Below are 18,649 nucleotides of genomic sequence, written 5' to 3' on the forward strand. Positions count from 1 at the left end.
CCGTTAGATCCTTATTCCTGCTAACTATTGGCATTTGTTTCTTATTTCAGTATCCCCATAAATGATGGGCGTTCTTATTATGGGTCATTTAATTAATTAAGTGATTTTGGACTTTCACCAACCGCACAAAATCTCGCGAAGTAAGGCTTCGTGTTTATCATCCTTAGGTAAAGGCTTGGCACTCTAATTAACTTTCAAAACTTCTTCGATAAGTGACAATCGGGCGATCTTAGGTCAAGGGCATAACCAAACTTCAAATAAAACATTTTTGAACACTTATTGCTAATTGCAATAATTATTTTCCACTGTTTCCGAAATTCTTCCCTTCTTCCTTGATAACGGAACATCTAAAGTTGTCGTCCGACAACGCGGAATCCGTTACAAAATCACTAACATTTTCGCAGTCCCGCCAAATTTCTCTCGCTTTTCGATTATATTTAAACTATAGTTATTTTAAATAAAACCCTACGAATTGTGATACTTTTCTCTTAACGCTAGAAGTCAGAAAACTTTTGTTTTATTTTAACCTATAGAACCTTTTTTAATTAATTTCCGCAACGAATTTGTAAAATCACTGCAACAAGTCACATGGATGGATACGGATAAAAAAAATGATTTTGATGATTTTTGATACTTTGATTGAAAGAAGATTCTCGAAAAACTAACTGAAGAAGTTAGAAAAACTTGGAAATTTATTGAAATATATTTGTTAGATTCGTTCAATGTTTATTGTAATCGCAGCAAATCGGAATGTCTTTAATAATCAACCCATAATAATACCCGTAATTAAATCATGGTGCAATTTGTAATTTCAGCACTTCAACGTTATTTCAGATTTTAAAAAATTGTGCCAACTTTCAATCATACGATAGCTTACCAACCGCGGAGTATAACGACGTTTTCTCTATCGATTCCCATAACAGCTTTTATTTGGACTCCTATCCAAAAATGATTGCTACAAATACTTACTCAATCAGCGGAAGTATATCGAATCGGAGTGCTTCGAGCGATGACTCTTGGCTCGATAATAATATACTTGAGGAAAATGGTCGAATTTCATTAGCATATGAAAATTTAAAAACTATACCTCGACGGATAGCGGAAAAATATGCTATGCAAACAAAATTTTTAGATTTAAGTTACAATAATTTTCAAAATCTATCCTTCTTATCATTTTTCGAAGACTTGCATACATTGATATTGGACAGAAACAGCAATTTGGATGTTAACACATTACCATTCTTGCCGAACTTGAAGATTTTGTGGTAAGATCATATATGTGTTGTATAGTATATGTTGCATATATGTTGTCGACTGTATGTTGTATATATGGGCATATATCATATGCACCTTTAAACGAGCTTGTGAAGAATTTCTCATTTTCATCTATAATATCTAGAAACCATGAATCACTTAACGTTATCCTCGGCTTTACAGCATACTTTCTTCTTATAATTTCATGTTAGACCAACTAAACCGAGTAGCTTTGAAAGACTAACCTTTGCTCATCATTCATTTCACTCAGTCTTTTATACATGATTCTATAAAAATTTTTTTTTCTTATGCTCACTAACGACTAACGATTATTATAAACGAAATGAGAAAAATTGTACGTTTTGCTTCCTTTCTTAAATGTACCCACTAACCCACCGCACATAGTAAACACTTTAGAGCATTTTTTTTTTTTTTTGTACTAACTTCCCATCTTCAGCAAAGCAGATTAAGTTTGATTTGAAAATGCTTTTAAAGGATGTGTAACATGTCGTCTCTTTCTTCAATACATATTTTAGGATTAACAATTGCAATATTAAAAATGTTGTTGACTGGATACATCGCATACGTGCGCAGTGCCCAACACTGGAGCACCTATCGATTATGGGAAATCCGGGCATTAAAGAATCATTCAATTACTGCACTCTAAATATGTACGCTTCTGCTATCTCGGCATTAAACACAGGAGACATTGATACGTTAATAATGCAGCCCGCAAACACTGCAGTCGATTACCGAGAATACATCCTGGGGATGCTGACAAATTTGGAGTATCTTGATGGGACGCCACGAAATACTTTATTGCTAAGCACATCCGGTAAAATTAACGCTAACGGTCGTATACCTTCTTCGCCAACTACTTCCTTAAGCAATGGATCCTCCTCTCAAAGTCAATGCAGTAATAATGGCAATAACGAGCGCCAGCGTAAAATTTCACCAACTCTTAGTTTCAAAGGTATATTTCGAATGAAACGACGCAAAATCTCTTACCCGAGCTCATCCACAAACTGATTTCACAAGAGAAAAAGATATGAGGGTATAATGACTACAATTTAAACATTTTGAGACATAATTAAAGGCATCTGCGTTCATTAAATCAATGAAAGGAACCACCTAGCAACTGATCATCGTGTTTACCATCATCCCTTCTTATCATGTTTTTCAATTGTTGTGTGCTGTTAATTGTGAATAGTTGCAAAAAGCAATTCAGTATGCTTTACTATGTACCCAAGCAAGCGTTTGCAGCGATAAACATGTTTGTTTTTTTTCTCTTTTTTTTGTGGTATTTAAAGAAACAAAAACACACCCATTTCCATATTAAAGACTTAAATTAATAAATATAATTTTAAAAACTTATGACATTGTAACTAAATGCTTTGGTTTTTCTATTTATTACATTGATTTGACGTCCAAATTTGCAAATGCACCTTCCAAAGCATCAATGAGTTCCTCATTGTTTTCTATGGTTGATCGTTTCGCTGTGAGGACACTAGTTTGGTTCAGAGCCCATTGTGCCATTTTTTGAGCTTCCTTACGTTTTGTACCCACCGCGCGAGAATTGGCAATCATAGTGCAGCACTAAAAAGAAGAGCAGGAACCATAGCAAAGGATTAATGTTTTATTGTTTTTTTTTTCTTTTTTTAAATTTATCCATTTGATAATAAGAAAGAAAAGTTGAAATAAAGAAAGATTTTTATACCCCGTTCGCCAGAATAATATAACGATATGCATGTCTTTAGTTTAGGTACGCCTTAAGCGCTTCCCGATAGTTTGCATTGAAGCTTGAGCTAAATCGTTCTGAATTTTATTTGAATGAATATTCATTGAAGACAATACTATCCTTTATACTTTCTACAAACAGCATGGATTAAGAATTGTGTTTGCTTTGAAAGCGGAGTTTTTTCCTATTGTTACCCAATTTCAAATACGTACTAAAATATATTAAATATATGCTTCGAGATCAAAAAAAGAATCTTGTAGTGTAATTTGACATAAATTATTCTATCCTAAATCTATTCTATTTGAAAATCTAACTGCCCGATGTGAGACTTAGTTGTTACTAAAAATGACACTTAACTCTAAATCGTATTGAAATTCAATATAACATCACTTACCAAATAAAATCCGTACAAAGCTCTCAGGTTCTTAGGATTAAGTTTAATGGCTTGTGAAAAATATGTTCGCGCAAGTTCTATGTTGTCCATACCTCCCTTTAAAGAACAGCAAGAAAAAGAAGAAATTTTAACACGATCTTAAATAATCTTTTGAAATTCATCTTTCTCTTCTAATAATTCTTCAATATGCTAATAATTAAGTTTAGATAATTTAGATATAAAATACCTATTGACCTCTTTAGTAATGTACTCGTAAAGATAGGTAGAGTGTGTATAATATGAAATTAAGTTGTAATAAGAAATATTACGTATTTTCCAAATACGTTATTACGACAAGTACACATTAATAATGATAAAATTTTATGAGAAAACCGGACGGAAAACGGATGGGCGGATCATGACTTATTCGTCATACACAATTAAATGGTTATATACTTGATTTTGCATTTCCAAATAACAAATATTAATAGTAACTGTAGTCAGATCGCATTCAAATTTTCGATGGATCCAGACGGAGTTTTAGGAATAAAAGAAGAAAGTAATAAAGTTGAATAAATGTTTACCATAGTGTAACGTATTTCCGCCAGTCTTTGATGTATTAGATGACTATGAGGATTGTGCAGTAAAACTTCTTCCATACAAAAGGCTGCTTTCGCATAATCACCTTCCGCCAAATACAAATTGCATAATTCCTGCCAGGCCTCTTGATCTGACATAAATCTGAAATGATAAAGAAAACATTAAAATCACACGCTACACGAAAGCAAATACAACGACTCCGCATGCATTTACTTCTTTAAATATTCATTTAACTCCTTTATTGCCTCGATCCGTCGGCCCTTCGCTTTTAATATAGCTACCTTTCGTTTTCTGGGTGCTGCATTAGTTTCATCTTTGGCAATAATAGCGTCTAGAACTTCTAGTGCATCATTATAGCGTTCCATTGCTTCCAAACGCATAGCCTTAAATTTCATAACTCGAAGGCTTCCGGGGAATTCGGAACTGAGCTCTTTTATGCATTTCCCAGCAATATCGAAACGGGCAGTATCCAAAGCAGCAACAATAACTTGTTCCAAAATCAAATTTTTCTCATTACCAGTTTTTATCACCTTATCTTCAAGAACTGCTTCCCACAGCTGGATAACGTCATCACTTCGGCGTTCATTATCTTCTCGCCATTTGCGAAAATAATCACGCACATCTGTAAGACACATAAGAATTCTGTTATTTGAAAAGCATTGACGACACATGAGTGTTTAATAAGTACTGCTGCACGGAACACTCCTATAATGAAAAACCATTATGCCATTTTACCTTTCCAACACATCTCCTCATAATTCAAGGACATTTTCTTAGTCCAAAGATTCCTTTCAAAAATTGTAATAGTTTTCCTGCTGATCAATTTTGCTCTAGTTATTTATTAAATATGCGGACAGTGTTACCCTTTTTATCGAATGCGAAAGTTACTGCTAGAAATGATACTAGAAACGTCACGATTTTCTCAATGAGTATAATTTAAAAATTGACGATTTCATTTTGCACATAATGTATTTTGCTCATGCACATATTAACATACAATCGAAAACGGATACAATGAGACAGAGAAGAATTAATTAATTAATGGAAAATATACGATTAACGAAGACATGAATTTTCAAACAAAAACCAGAGATGTATAAACATGGTATTACGATTCTTAAGGGTTGGCAGCTCTAAATCATATTTCTGTTCATCTTTTTTGTCATTCTCCCGCCAAATTTAGTCGTGTTTGAGTTTTGTGTAAACGTGATGTTGCTTCTCAATTTGTTGTGCGTTGTTTCAAGAAATTTTATTCAAAATTATTTTCAATATTATTAAATTCAAAGTATAAAATATTTCAAGTTGAAATGGTAGACGCCGAACAATATATTAAAGACATACAAAGGGAATTTGTCGATTTTCTTGACGATGAAGAAGATCAAGGCATTTATGCTGGTCATGTTAAAGACATGATCGGGGAAAAAAGTCACCGGCTAATTGTGAATATTAACGATTTAAAACGCAAAAATCCACAGCGAGCGCTTGGGTTGTTAACAAATGCTTCAGATGAACTTTTAGCTTTTGGCAGAGCACTTAAGGAGTATGTATCTACTGTGGATCCGACTTACGCCAAGGGATATGAAGATTTTTTTGTGGGATTTGAAGGTTGTTTTGGCAATCGTCATGTAACACCTCGTTCGCTAACTTCAACGTGAGTTGTTTTAAACGATCTTACCAGACATAGGTTAAACAATTTATTTTCAAAATTTCATTCGACAACAGGTATCTTGGCAATTTAGTTTGCGTTGAAGGTATTGTAACGAAAGTATCACTAATTCGTCCAAAAGTTGTGCGTTCAGTGCATTATTGTCCGGTAACGCGTAAGGTCGTTGAGCGAAAGTATACGGATTTAACTTCGTTTGAAGCCGTACCTTCTAGCGCGGTTTACCCGACGAAAGATGAGGATGGCAACTTGCTGGAAACCGAGTTCGGCCTGTCAGTTTACAAAGATCATCAATCTTTGACTATTCAAGAGATGCCAGAGAAAGCACCGGCCGGTCAATTGCCACGATCGGTGGATATAATTTGTGATGACGACTTAGTGGATCGCTGTAAACCCGGAGATCGAGTGCAAATCGTAGGAAATCATCGTTGCTTGCCTGGTAAACACGGGGGTTACGCTTCCGGAATTTTCCGTACAGTGTTGATAGCTAACAATATATCGTTGCTGAGCAAAGATAGCAATTTGGATATTAGTCGTGAAGACATAGTTCTTTGTAAAAAATTTGCAAAGAACGCTGATATATTTGAATTACTTTCTAAAAGTTTGGCCCCTTCTATTCACGGAAATGCCCACGTGAAACGCGCGATTCTGTGTCTGTTATTGGGTGGGGTGGAAAAAATTTTGTCTAACGGTACTCGCTTGCGTGGTGATATTAATGTTCTTCTTGTTGGGGATCCAAGCGTGGCCAAATCACAAATGTTACGCTATGTTTTGAATACGGCTCCTCGTGCCATACCAACAACTGGTCGTGGTTCTAGTGGAGTTGGTCTGACTGCTGCTGTTACAACCGATCAGGAGACCGGGGAAAGGCGTTTAGAAGCAGGTGCTATGGTTTTGGCTGATCGGGGTGTCGTCTGTATTGATGAATTTGATAAAATGAGCGACATCGATCGCACTGCAATACATGAAGTTATGGAACAAGGCCGAGTGACTATATCCAAAGCAGGTATACATGCTTCTCTTAACGCTCGCTGTTCGGTTTTGGCAGCTGCAAATCCTGTTTACGGCCGTTACGATCCATATAAGACACCCATGGAAAATATAGGTTTGCAAGATTCATTACTTTCGCGTTTTGATCTGTTATTTGTTATGCGCGACGTAATTGATAATGATATTGATCAGCTAATTTCTGACCATGTGGTCAGAATGCATCGATATCGGAATCCAAAAGAGGCCGATGGTGAGCCTCTATCCATGGGAAGTTCGTATGCCGACTCGCTATCATTTGCATCAAGCACCGACACTAAAAAAGATACCGAAATTTATGAAAAATATGATTCATTACTTCACGGTAAATCTCGGAAGCGACATGAGAAAATTTTATCTGTAGAATTTATGAGAAAGTATATACACATTGCCAAGTGCATGAAACCCAAGCTGAGTGAACAAGCTTGCGAAGTTATATCGAATGAATATTCGCGCCTACGATCGCAAGAGGAGGAGCAACCCCATGTAGCACGGACTCAACCTATTACAGCTCGTACTTTAGAGACGTTAATTCGTTTAGCAACGGCCCATGCTAGAGCCCGTATGTCTAAAACAGTAACAGCTGATGACGCCCAAGCCGCCATTGAACTTGTACAATTTGCATATTTTAAGAAAGTTTTAGAAAAAGAGAAGGCAAGCAAGAGACGTCGTGCTAGTAACGCGAACTCTTCGGACGAAGAGGGTGAAGAAGGCGGTGATAGGCGGAGAACATCGCCGGTTCAGCGCAGCAAACGGACACGTATAGGTCGCACTCAAGATTCTACTTCCCTTGTCGATGATGGTAGCGATCATGATATAGAGACTCCACAGCCAGACGCTGGGGATTTAACACGGCGTGATACTAGACAGGTTTCCACGGCACGCAAATCGCCAACAAGTTCATCTGATATCCAAACCGAAACGGCGTCAACGGAAATGTCAACAATGCCAGTTTCAGTGTCTATTACGGAGGATCGTTTAGGTCGTTTTAAAAATAGCCTGCAACGACTTTTCCGCGAGGCGCGCGAGCAAAGTCTTAACTTACAACGCATTACAGCTGCTGTTAACGACAACAATCCAGAACCATTTACAAAAGAAGAAATTGAAGCCGCCATTCATCGCATGACCGAGGACAACCAAATCATGATGGCCGATGAAATTGTGTTTCTTATTTAATTCACTTATCAGTCCTGCATGTAAGATCAATGGATGCTTTCCACTGATTCTCTTATATCGTTTTAATGAAAAAATTTAATATAATTTATGGAAAGTCAATATTTAAACAAATATGCGCGATCATAAACCAACCTAGTATTATGTTTACCCAGACCGATAAATAGCAGAGCTTTCTTATTCAAGATCAAAATAAATGCTTCTATAACTTTTTAGTGGCGGACGTCTGGTAAAAGGCTTAAATTATCCAATAAGCGAAATACAACGACCACCATATTACACTCCAAATCAGGAATTTTTTTTTTTTTTTGGGTTAATATGGATTAAGCCAATAAATAGATGATTTATTTGATTTGTGAATACTACAGACATGGCATTCTTCGAAATTATGATAGATTTAACTTTTCTTGATCTTTTTGTGCAAGAAAATGTTTCTCTTCCTGAAATTAAGTTAAGTAATTTCGATGGACAAAAATTGTGGACCCCACAAGCCTAGTCGCGAATAAGCTTAACGCGTTTACTTAGAACCAAGAGTCAATCAATTTTAATTGATTACAAATACTAAAGGTGCAAGAATGGGATGCCTTGAGTTGTTTCTTAACTATCCATTCAATCTTTACAACTGTTCAATTTCAGCCATTTGACGAACGAACGATTTAAGTGGCATAACACTACAATGTTTTAAGATTCGCAAAAAAAAAAAACTAGAGAAATAAAAGAGTCTTTAAAGACATGCATATATTTTTTAATTTTACAATGTTATAAACGTTACATAAGTCTCTTGTATGTACTGACTAATCGTTAAGATACATTTATAAAAGTCATCTTATTTCCCAAACAGGGGTTGATCCTTCCACAGATTAAGGTTTAGTTCTTGTTGTATGATCGTTTGACAGCTCACCATCTTGTTCCTAAAGTAACAAGAAAAAATTTCATCTTGAAATTGTATACAAACATTTAAAAATGTTTACCTTCTAGAGGAAGAAACATAAACATTCGTTTGTATATAACTTATATTGTCGCCGTTCTTGCATATAAGGCCCGCTAAAGTAACTTTACGTATCTCAGCTAATTGTCCTGGAAAGTGAATATAGTTTAATTAAATGTTGTATGAATTCTCTTTAAGGTACTGTTACAATATTTCCTCTTTTCTATTATAAGATTCGTACCACTAGTAGATCGTGAATATCTTGGTCAAGAGAAATACACTTCAAAGTTCGTCTATTTACATTTATATTCCTTAAATATAGGATTATTCACAATTTATTTTTGGCAATACTTTCGACGGCTCAGCTAAAATTTTTTTTTTACTACAGCCCGCCCTCCCTTCCACAAATATTCTATTTTATATATATTTTTGCAACAGCATATTACTAGTATCTAATTTTATAGCTTCATTTATAATCCGTTAACATGTTTTTCTGGTACTCGTTTTCCTCGGCCAGGAGCTGTATGACGCGCTCCGAACATGCATTTGGTTTTTCCCCCTTTGGGGATTTTATTGTTTGGCTGGAATGAACTAGATTTGAGATTTCCGTAACAGTATTATGCTTGTCTTTTTGCCAACAAAGCGAGGGACCATTAAGAAAAACAATGCCATTTATCAGTCTTAGCGGTGGCCAGAGAGAAAAATTTTGCCAAAAGAAAATCTTTATTAATTAATAACTATAATAAATAAGTAGACTAACTACTTTCCATTTAATGTACCCAACAAAAAAAAAAAAAAAAACGGTTTTGATATAGAATTAATTCACTCTTACTCTTAAATAGGTTTACCTTGATTGAAGCCTCCGAATGAGTTGTCGTGTTCAAAGAAGAAGCGATCTGCCTTGCGGGTTTTTAGAAACTGTTTGCCGACTATGCATTGAAATGTGGGCCCAAAGATCGCTTCTGCAGCATGTGTTTCTAAAGAACCACCTACGCTTAAATCCACATCGTCGACCGAGTTGTACAATCTTCGCAAAATAGAGATTTTCTAAATCGATTTATGGTTAGATCAGCTAAGTTTGGGATACTTTAGAATACCTACTTTTAGGGATATTTCTTTACCAAAATCGGACCAGGTAGAGGCTCTTGCGAGACCACAATATTCTCGAAAATCATTATAACTCCGTACCCCAAAGTCCCGTCCACGCTGTATATCAAGCGCTTTTAAATCCGAACCAAAATCTTCAAAACCTTTTCTATTAAATCTATGTTTAATCTAAAAAAAAGAAAAAAAAAATTAATACCACACTCCAAATTCCAGCTAAACTCATAAATCATGCTTTGTATTGGACATACATCTCGATCGATGTTATCATCGGATCTTTTTTGCAGTTGCGTTATTAAACCCAGCAGGAGAGAATCGAAATTATTTCCGCTTTCAACCAAATTTATATTTTGTTCACGATCAAAATAATCGCTTAAGCGCATTGTTTGATTACGACGTGGATCAGAAAAGATCATACTATGTATAACAAATTTTTTAGTATATTAGTTAATTAATTAAAAGCATCGAATGAATTTTATAAAACTTACGTAAACCAGCCAGGAATCTGATGATGACTGTAACGAAAAGCCGCAGCAGCATATTCAGCATATGGAGCGGCATTCATGTACTCATTATAGTCATTCACATAATTTCCAGGGTATTTTACACGATGAAGAAGGCCGTTCTTGTACCCATATTTATGTCCTATCATCAAAGGCAACCAATCGTAATAAGTGATTTTCTGAAACTGCGCTATATTAATTTTTCGAGCTTCTTGAAAAATTCGTTCATCGGAATAGTGCGGATTGAGTCGAAGCAACAAATTAGCCAAACGATTGTGCTCTCTCACGAACAATGTATGTAAAATAATTAACGTAGGTATGAATTGATTTCGTTTATCTGGCATTACGTAGCAATATCGGTTTTGCGCCGGACACATAAAGTTTTTATTCGATTTGATGATAGGCAGAAAACGTTTTCGGTGGCCAACCTTAAGAAGGCCGTCCTTATAGAGGCGGACCTGTTTATTCTCGGATAATGAATTACCATAAATTGATCCCAGATCTAGAAAAGCGGTGGTAAAAGTGATTTTTTCTGCATAAATCGAATTATTTGATGAATGCCGGGAATCTTTATCGGAAAGACTGCGTGAAAAATTGAAACATGTTTGGTCAGAATTTAAGGCAATTGGATCAAGTGGATGCAATCTGATGGGATAGCACATTTTATTATTGAAATTTCGGCAGCAATCCGCTAAAAAGGTAACGTAAAGCATCCATAGTTTATGTATTACGTTTGCGCTTACCTGGCGCATCCTGATGAGTGAATTGACTTAAATCATGAGCAACCAGTTGTCCCCATTGCATGGTCATTAATGTACGGAAACTGTCTGCCATTGTGCTCTCGCCATACAACGATAACGACAAGCGGCGAGCGTTTGGCAGAAGGCTGCCTGTCACCGATCGGGTAGGCGCGTGAATTCCGTCGCTATAATTGGGTGGCAGCAAGCGCGAATATCTCGATTTAGTCATACCGTAATCCGGATAAAGAAAATTATTGCAAAAACCTTCATAGGTACGAAAATAATATGAACAGTTATTGCACAAGGCGGTAACTGTAGAAAATGTATCCTTTGAGTTGTTTACTATGTCCAAGAGATGTTCATACATAGCTCCCATTTTACTTATTGCATTTCCTTGGAGGGGGTTTAGAAAGTCTTGTTTTAGATTGAAACGCGTAGCGTCTTCTTTCAACTGAACATATTTCCAAATAAACTCTGGCTGCCCGATTTGATTCACCCAAGTTGTTCCTGGTGTCCATGTTTTCTCTTGTGGTTCTTTCCATTCTTTATAATGACTAAAATTTATTGAATCTTACTGTCTGTCTTCTCTGGCACACGCAATAATATCTTTTGCCTACCAATTCAACTCCAATTGAGTTAATGTTAAAGTTGGAATTAATAGCAAGAAGCAGCTCAAAAACAACTTGCTTTCCATCTTTAGATAAGCGTTGACTTTAAATAAATAAACGTCCAGCTATTCAATGTAGTTATATTTTAAACTTTGTTTTTTTTTGGTATAATTATTGCTAGTTATTATCAGCGGATAGAAGTTTATCTATGTAAAAGAATTTGTAAAACTTGCCGATCTGAATTTTCTATACTTTGGCTTTTAATCACGTTCAGAACCAATGCAAGACGTTTTCTTTTTTTTTTTTTTTTTGAAACAGATAAAATATATCAGGTTAGTTAGTTCAGAGCTTACATTAAATTCGCAAGCCCGTACCACTCCTCTGTGTAAAAATCAGGTAACTATTTTGAAAGTAAGTTTTATATTTTTAACAAAAATATTGGGTTATATCTAAATATATCTGCACTTGCACTTACTTAATAATTATGTTAACGAAATTAAGAATGGTCGAATAAGTTAAATATTTTTTTCAATGTGTCTAACAACTCTTTAGTGTATTTAATAATATTCTCTTCCTCTACGAAACTTTTTATCGTATCCCGTAGTACGCGTAAGTGTTTCGCTAGTTTAGTTCCACGGATCATAGCAACAAATTTTACCCCACCAGACATAAGTTTCCAAAGGGCTAAACAGATCAACCATTGCTCTTCGTATGTAATACCTGGCGTTTTTATTTCCATAGGCTGCGCTACAATTTCATCTATCATATAAATGAAATCGGTCGACGTAATGAGTGTAGAACGATTACTGCCCAGAAATGACATATTACGTATAATACGTAACGAGAGCAATCGTATTTCTGATCGGGGCTCAGATTGATGTATAGCGTAACATAAAGCATTCAAATGACACACCTGACCACCCTCGCTGTAACGTGAATATATTTCCCAAAAACGCAACCAAGCATTTTGTATTTCTACTTTGGGACGTGAGGTCTTCGGTTTAAAAGTGAGCACTGTATCGAATATATTCAATGTACGCTGCTTTTGAAGAGCCGTACGACCCTCTACGCAAGAACAGCAATTCATTAGAACTCGAAGCCCAGCCACTATAATAGGCATACAATCCGTTGAGACAGCCTTCACCTTCGTAGTTTCCGTTGTTACCGTTTTATCAACTAATTGAAGGATGGAATGCGCAAACGCTGACGAATTTATGGTAACAAACTGTTTGCACACTACTATAGAACGTTCACTAAGAAAAGCGCATACTTGTAAAATGACTAGTTTCAAATCGGCAGAATGCGGCGACCAGGGCCAAAGCTGAATTAGGATTCTACTGACTTCTGCGGCTACCGAGTCATCCGTAATTATCGTTGTTTGGGCTGAGTGCCAATATAATAAAAATGTAAGCAGTAACTGCAAGTTTTGAATCACAGCGGTCTTCTTAGTTTCCCCATATCGACGCACAAACGTAGTGCATGTAGTGCTTGCGTATTCATCAAAAAAGCACTGAAATGTCTTTAAGACTTTATTAATTAGTTTTAGATTATTGGCTGTCTCTTGTGCTGCGAGTGAGACTTTTAGAAGCAAGGCGAGAGTTTCGCTAATTTGCTGTTGCAGTGCAGTAGGAACCGTAGTAAACTTGCAAGCTTTCATTGGATACATATGCAGATATAAACGTATTAAAGCAATGCTTATATGTTCCGCCACCGTCGAGACATGACCGCCTTCACATTCACCTGAAATGAGAAATATTGAAACCACGTCTGACTCAATGTTCTGCCAATATTCCAGCATAAACTGATTTCTAATATTTATCCACTAACCTTTTTCGTTCTTCCTCTTTTTTAATGCTTTATTGGAAGCCTTATTATTGTCGGAATGATAAGTTTCAGAATCTGCGGATTTCGTCTCGTGCACCTGACAATCCAAGACATTGAGCAGTGTAATGGTCTTTCCATTGACAGCTAGTTCAGGTTGGGATTTTATTAGTAGAAAACTCAAAGCTGATAAAGCACAAGTCATCAAAGGACTATCGAGTTGCGTTATGGAAAACGCGTTTTTAAAAAGTTTCACTACTCCTTCAGGGTGTTTGGTTAAACTATCACAAATTATGTCAAAGGCTGTAGCGTCTTTGCTTATTACCATCAAAAACTGTAATACATCCACAATTATTGAGTCTTCCTTAAGGCAATCGTCTAGCAATACAATTTGACAATAGGCACTCAACCAGACCTCATCTCGACATAGAGTGCGCTGTAAGAAAATAAAGTTGTCCGGGTACAGAAGAATATATAAGCGAGTAATGTCGGCCACCAATATGAAGAAGGCACTGTGAGTTTGTGGTACGGGACGTTTTAATATCTCGTACAAAAGGAACATAAACGACTGCGTGCACAGATCAGTAAGAAAATCGCCGGATTTCATAGACATTGATCTGCATATTTGTGCGTAGGAACTTATTAATTCACAATTCGATATTCCTTTGCATGTCGAATCAAAACCAGCCGGTAGTTCTTCTGAAAGTATGCACACAGACGGATGTAAAGCATCCGCAGCTAAACGTAAGAACTGTTGCTGCAAAAGTAAGGATTTAATGTCTTCTGTTTGCTCCTTTTCAATAAGAAATGCAAACAGTTGGCCAGCTAACTGCCTGACACATATTGGTTCCTCCAGATTTAATAAGGTTGATAGGCAACAAGTCATAAATCCGCCAGGCAAGAAGGCAAGGTCATTAAATAGAAGTTGGGCGCCACTTTGGTAAGAAATCCTTCTTTCTTCCCTATCGTCCACAATGTCGGGCGCGTCAATCGCTTTGGTTTGCGAGAGTCGATGTAAAGTACTCCACGCTAAAATACGAACTTCAGGATCGACGTGACCGGACATTCCACCCAGCAGCTTAACTAAGTTGGTAGTTGCGCGAAATGTCACAACCACTTCTTTCATTTGATTGCTTAACTGCAGAACGGACAGTAGACAGTCTCTGTGCCATTGAGCACCAGTTTGGGTATATGACCTAAGTTTCGATGACATATTCATTAAACGCAGGCAATATTCATACAAAAGATCATCTGGCAAATCTATTTGGCAAGAGCTGAGTGCCACAAGTACGGAAAGTAAGCAACGCACTCTTTCCAAATCTCTACTTTCGAGCAAATGCTGAGATCGTTCCAACAGCAAATCAAAAACATTGCCAAAGTAAAGGTTTACCTTCACTCCTCGCACAATTGGATCAAAGCAAAATTTATGATTTTTTATTATTTCATTCAGTATTATAGTGATTTTACGGAACAACATAATAGGAGTCTCATCGTTGTCTATAAGTAACGTAATAAGAGTGTTCTGGGCATCCTTTTGTAGGATTGATGCAATCCCAGTGATTACAAAAGTTAACGAAGTTCTAATGCAGATTAAAGCAACGTCCAACAAACCTTCAAAAACTTCAAAATCCGCCACATTACCAGGCGGTAATTTCATATACTTAATAATTAAATTATGCATTGCTGTAATCTCTTCACTAGCTACGAGGTCGATGTGAGTGAGATATTTTAAAAGCAATTGTTGCTTTAATAACTGAGCCGCTAATATCAATGATCGATGATCTGTAGCGTTTGATGCAGAATGCAGTATACGCTGAACACACAAAGCGGGCTGTGATGAGCGTATCCAACGCACATCATGCGTTGTTAGTTTAAATTCGTCGCTTATATCAAGTTGAGTTTGTTTAGTTATCACTTTTTGGGTTATGTCCTTGAAATCGCTCCCATAAGCTCGTGCGATAACAAAACGCCAATAAAGATTCTCTTCTGCCATTGATGGAAATATCGTTTTCAATTTTTCATCATCCGAAGAACAGTCGGAGCATAGAGCTGGACGTAAGTTCACTTTGACCGGTGCTTTTAGATTTCCCAATACACAGGGAGCTGTTAAAGAATTTTCTGTAGCCACAATTTCATGAGGGAAAAGTAGTAAAAACAAACAGATGCTTGCATCTTGCTTAAGTTGCACATCATGCACAAACATCATTAAGGCCCTCAATAATAAAATGTAGATATTTGGAGTTTCAGACAATTCACAACGAACTGAGGCATCGTATAGTAAAACCTTTGTCAATATACTTATCGCAGTTATAGCTGTATCTGGATAATCTACGTCGCAATCTTTTCGCATAGAGTTTTCCAAGGCTTGCATTATCAAATAGAATGCTCCAGTTTCGCATAGATCTGCGGTGAGTCGCCAATTTGCGCAGAGCACGTTAATTTGCATCAGAGTGCTCTTTCTCACACAAGGTTCAACATCTGTCGCATCGAGTATATTGGAAAGAGTGTTCATTGTAGAAATGCCATCGTCTACGACCGTACTTCGATCACAAAATATTTTCCCATATTCCCGCGGCACGCTTAGCAAGCATAAATCGTTAGGTATTGTGTCATTGATTTCACTTATATTTGGAAAATAGTTGCACGACTCTTCCATGGAATTTAAAATGTAAATTAAACGGGCTAAGGCTTCCGAACGACGACAGACATCTTCATGAAAGAGAAATCCGATATTGCCTTGTAGCATTGCGACAGGAGGTAAGTGTTGACAGTCCGGATCGTAGAGCTTAAGCAGTACGCACATAAGCTGCTCGCAGAAAGTACAACATATCAGCAAAGGCATCAGAGGCACCATCAGCGAGACAAGATTATTCCAGTATATATCGAAAAGCCTTTCAGATTTAAGAAAAAGCGTTAAAATAGCTAAACAATTATCCTTAATGCATTCATTTGGATTTTCTGAAGCCTCGAAAATAAGGTGAAGCAATAACTCTGTAAATATTGGTACTCCTACTATTTGAGCGCCCAACAGCAATGCGTTGGAAGATTCAATAGAATAATTCTCTCCATTCATTAGGCAACCAATGTGCCGCTTAAAAGCTCCTGCCAACTTGTTGTAAGCATAAGATTTTAAAGGATCTGACTTTAATTTCAATAATTTTATAAGTAAATTTTTAGCTTTTGTATGAAGACTTGTGTTTGTCAGATAAATATGGCTGAAGTTAGCAATCGGATCGAAAAGCAAATCCAATAATTTTCTGCTTTGAATTTTTTCTAAAACAAGACAAACGTCCAAACCCTTTTCTAATATTTCCTTTGAAGAAACCGCAAGTGGATTAATTAAAAGTTTAGCCACTTCGGTAAAAATGCTCTCGCGAAAACCAAGCAAGCTTAATGATTCCCCCAGTGCTTTATCCGCTTTAACGAGCAAATCCCTTAAATGTTGATAACGCTCCGGGAAAAGCGTTTTGAAAGTGTAATCTCGAACAATCGGTAGATAAGGATGAGCATTGTCCAATGGCTTATTGAGGCCATTAATATCAGCCATGTCTTGCAATAGGAACAATAAATGCATCTGACGAATTCTCAAGCGGCTATAAATATCAGATTTATGATAACGGAAATCGAGTTTGTGAACAATTGCCGCCACTCTATGAACATATACGGTATCTAAACTTAAATCGATGAATTTGTGCAGAGTGAGAATCATGTAAATTATTTCCCATACAGTTGATGATACGTGACCGTGTTCTATGCGCACATCCAAATGTACAATGCAGGCGTCTAATAGAAGTTTCAAAGCTTTCTCCACTCGTATTTGTGTTGGAGATTCTTGTTTGTTGGGTAGATCGGCGTAGAGTGCACATTTCGAAGAGGTCCTTAATGTTAACGGCAAAGAGTAAGCCAGAGTTTTTCGTTTCAATTTCAACCCCTTCAGTAATTGATGTAAAAATTCCAAAAGTGTATTTGATACACAATCAATATCAACGATTGAACTATCATTTACGCCACGTTTCCGTTCATCAAAAACTTGCAGCAGATTAAGAAATACATTCGGAGCTTGCAATAAATATTGCACAGGATAATCACACATGGTAATTTGTAAATGATGCAAAGCATTCTGCATTTCAATTTTTGAAGCTGAAGGATTAATTAAAATGTCGGCTAAAAGTTTCATCGATGTGTAGTCAGCCACTGATGGCTTTGACCACGGAACCTCATAGGAATGGGGCCCTAAATTATCACTTTCATTACTATGTAAACTTAAACGGCTTACGCATTCATCAATTACTTCGATAACTTGATCACTTTTTGATGTGGGTGAAACTGCCGACTCTGGCTCCCGAATATATTTTATCAATTTATCAATTTCCTCTTTGAGTTTTAATTCATCATTATGGCCTTTTATGACAGCTTTGATTTTATTCAGTTCCTTTTTTAGACGCTCTGCACCTATGCGATGTAAAATTGTTAATCGATACTCTTTCTCCCGTAGAATATAATCCAGTAGTTCTAAGACTTTAAAAGGAGCTTGTATTGGTCTAGAAAACAGAAAAATAAATAATAGACTTGAAAGCAAGTTGCGATGGGATTTTAAACTGAACCTTATCCCAAACCAACGTATCAATTGTTTGCACATCTCATTCGGCTTAACACTGACTTTCTCATTATGGGCTAGCGCCCGTTTCAATTTAGAGGAAATTTGTTCTAAAGTTCTTAAACGTATTTCAGCAGCTTCATGATTTAACTTCTGCAACGAGTCACGATCTATCACTATCATGTACGCCATCACTATTTTTTAATGTATGAAATACAGTTGAATGAAAATTTAGCAAATGCTTGTATAAAATAAATCTATTTTAAAAAGGAATATAGTAATACTTTAAAAAGTTCGCCAATTTTATTGTGCTTGTTCTTTCATAAACGGGAATCAGTCACTCACAACGCCGTAACATACCAAAAAGCTTGCGGTTACAAAATGTATTTTTTTATTTAAAAATACCCCTATTAGGGCATTAATCCTTTGATTGCGTTCTTCTAGAAGGAGTTGGATAAAGAAATTGATTCCGCAACATATGTAGACGTTTCGATTTATGTCTAATTCGAATTGCATTGGGA

General features: G+C 36.4%; 5 protein-coding genes across 8 annotated transcripts in view; 2 read left to right on the plus strand and 3 right to left on the minus strand.

Annotated features, from left to right (window-relative positions):
• LOC119641744 overlaps positions 1-2,644 on the plus strand; it is a 3,250-nt gene extending 606 nt beyond the window's left edge. For 2 of the 4 annotated variants that reach the window (XM_038040570.1, XM_038040568.1), the window contains 2 exons: positions 816-1,265; positions 1,791-2,644. In XM_038040570.1, coding sequence (XP_037896498.1) covers positions 949-1,265; positions 1,791-2,283 — 810 coding nt within the window. In that variant the 5' untranslated portion in view covers positions 816-948 and the 3' untranslated portion in view covers positions 2,284-2,644. The remainder of the gene's footprint in view (positions 1-815; positions 1,266-1,790) is intronic. The other 2 variants (XM_038040571.1, XM_038040569.1) reach the window with 1 other exon arrangement.
• LOC119641745 (ER membrane protein complex subunit 2-like) lies at positions 2,582-4,829 on the minus strand. The gene is made up of 5 exons (XM_038040572.1): positions 4,701-4,829; positions 4,179-4,587; positions 3,950-4,106; positions 3,387-3,482; positions 2,582-2,850 (listed from the first exon to the last, which is right to left on the minus strand). Exons 1-5 carry the CDS (start codon positions 4,732-4,734, stop codon positions 2,665-2,667), a joined length of 882 nt encoding a protein of 293 aa, XP_037896500.1. The 5' UTR covers positions 4,735-4,829; the 3' UTR covers positions 2,582-2,664.
• A 327-nt stretch (positions 4,830-5,156) lies between these two features.
• LOC119641755 (DNA replication licensing factor Mcm3) lies at positions 5,157-8,126 on the plus strand. Its single transcript, XM_038040591.1, has 2 exons — positions 5,157-5,616; positions 5,688-8,126. The coding sequence occupies exons 1-2, from the start codon at positions 5,273-5,275 to the stop codon at positions 7,828-7,830; spliced, it is 2,487 nt and encodes an 828-aa protein (XP_037896519.1). The 5' UTR covers positions 5,157-5,272; the 3' UTR covers positions 7,831-8,126.
• Positions 8,127-8,595: 469 nt separating this feature from the next.
• LOC119641705 (peroxidase) lies at positions 8,596-11,847 on the minus strand. The gene is made up of 8 exons (XM_038040496.1): positions 11,720-11,847; positions 11,106-11,656; positions 10,348-11,053; positions 10,111-10,276; positions 9,857-10,030; positions 9,604-9,802; positions 8,799-8,904; positions 8,596-8,738 (listed from the first exon to the last, which is right to left on the minus strand). Exons 1-8 carry the CDS (start codon positions 11,794-11,796, stop codon positions 8,654-8,656), a joined length of 2,064 nt encoding a protein of 687 aa, XP_037896424.1. The 5' UTR covers positions 11,797-11,847; the 3' UTR covers positions 8,596-8,653.
• A 26-nt stretch (positions 11,848-11,873) lies between these two features.
• LOC119641702 lies at positions 11,874-18,436 on the minus strand. The gene is made up of 5 exons (XM_038040492.1): positions 18,413-18,436; positions 18,136-18,322; positions 13,538-18,072; positions 12,186-13,450; positions 11,874-12,110 (listed from the first exon to the last, which is right to left on the minus strand). Coding segments are annotated over exons 1-4 (5,967 nt in total). The 5' UTR covers positions 18,414-18,436; the 3' UTR covers positions 11,874-12,110; positions 12,186-12,206.
• Positions 18,437-18,649: the final 213 nt, after the last annotated feature.

The sequence above is a fragment of the Glossina fuscipes genome, unplaced genomic scaffold (assembly GCF_014805625.2).
Source record: "Glossina fuscipes isolate IAEA_lab_2018 unplaced genomic scaffold, Yale_Gfus_2 174, whole genome shotgun sequence".
Classification (NCBI taxonomy): Eukaryota; Metazoa; Arthropoda; class Insecta; order Diptera; family Glossinidae; genus Glossina; species Glossina fuscipes.

Coding starts and splice junctions, on each gene's coding strand:
- LOC119641745 (XM_038040572.1), bottom strand. CDS start 4,734: ATGTCCTTGAATTATGAGGAGATGTGTTGGAAAG. Junction 4,107..4,178: donor TTAAATGAATATTTAAAGAA/GTAAATGCATGC, acceptor TTATCATTTCAG/ATTTATGTCAGATCAAGAGG. Junction 3,483..3,949: donor CGGAAATACGTTACACTATG/GTAAACATTTAT, acceptor TGTTCTTTAAAG/GGAGGTATGGACAACATAGA.
- LOC119641755 (XM_038040591.1), top strand. CDS start 5,273: ATGGTAGACGCCGAACAATATATTAAAGACATACAAAGGGAATTTGTC. Junction 5,617..5,687: donor CCTCGTTCGCTAACTTCAAC/GTGAGTTGTTTT, acceptor ATTCGACAACAG/GTATCTTGGCAATTTAGTTT.
- LOC119641705 (XM_038040496.1), bottom strand. CDS start 11,796: ATGGAAAGCAAGTTGTTTTTGAGCTGCTTCTTGCTATTAATTCCAACT. Junction 11,657..11,719: donor ACTCAATTGGAGTTGAATTG/GTAGGCAAAAGA, acceptor AATAAATTTTAG/TCATTATAAAGAATGGAAAG. Junction 11,054..11,105: donor CACTCATCAGGATGCGCCAG/GTAAGCGCAAAC, acceptor TTACCTTTTTAG/CGGATTGCTGCCGAAATTTC.
- LOC119641702 (XM_038040492.1), bottom strand. Junction 18,073..18,135: donor ATACGTTGGTTTGGGATAAG/GTTCAGTTTAAA, acceptor TCTGTTTTCTAG/ACCAATACAAGCTCCTTTTA. Junction 13,451..13,537: donor AAAGAGGAAGAACGAAAAAG/GTTAGTGGATAA, acceptor TTCTCATTTCAG/GTGAATGTGAAGGCGGTCAT.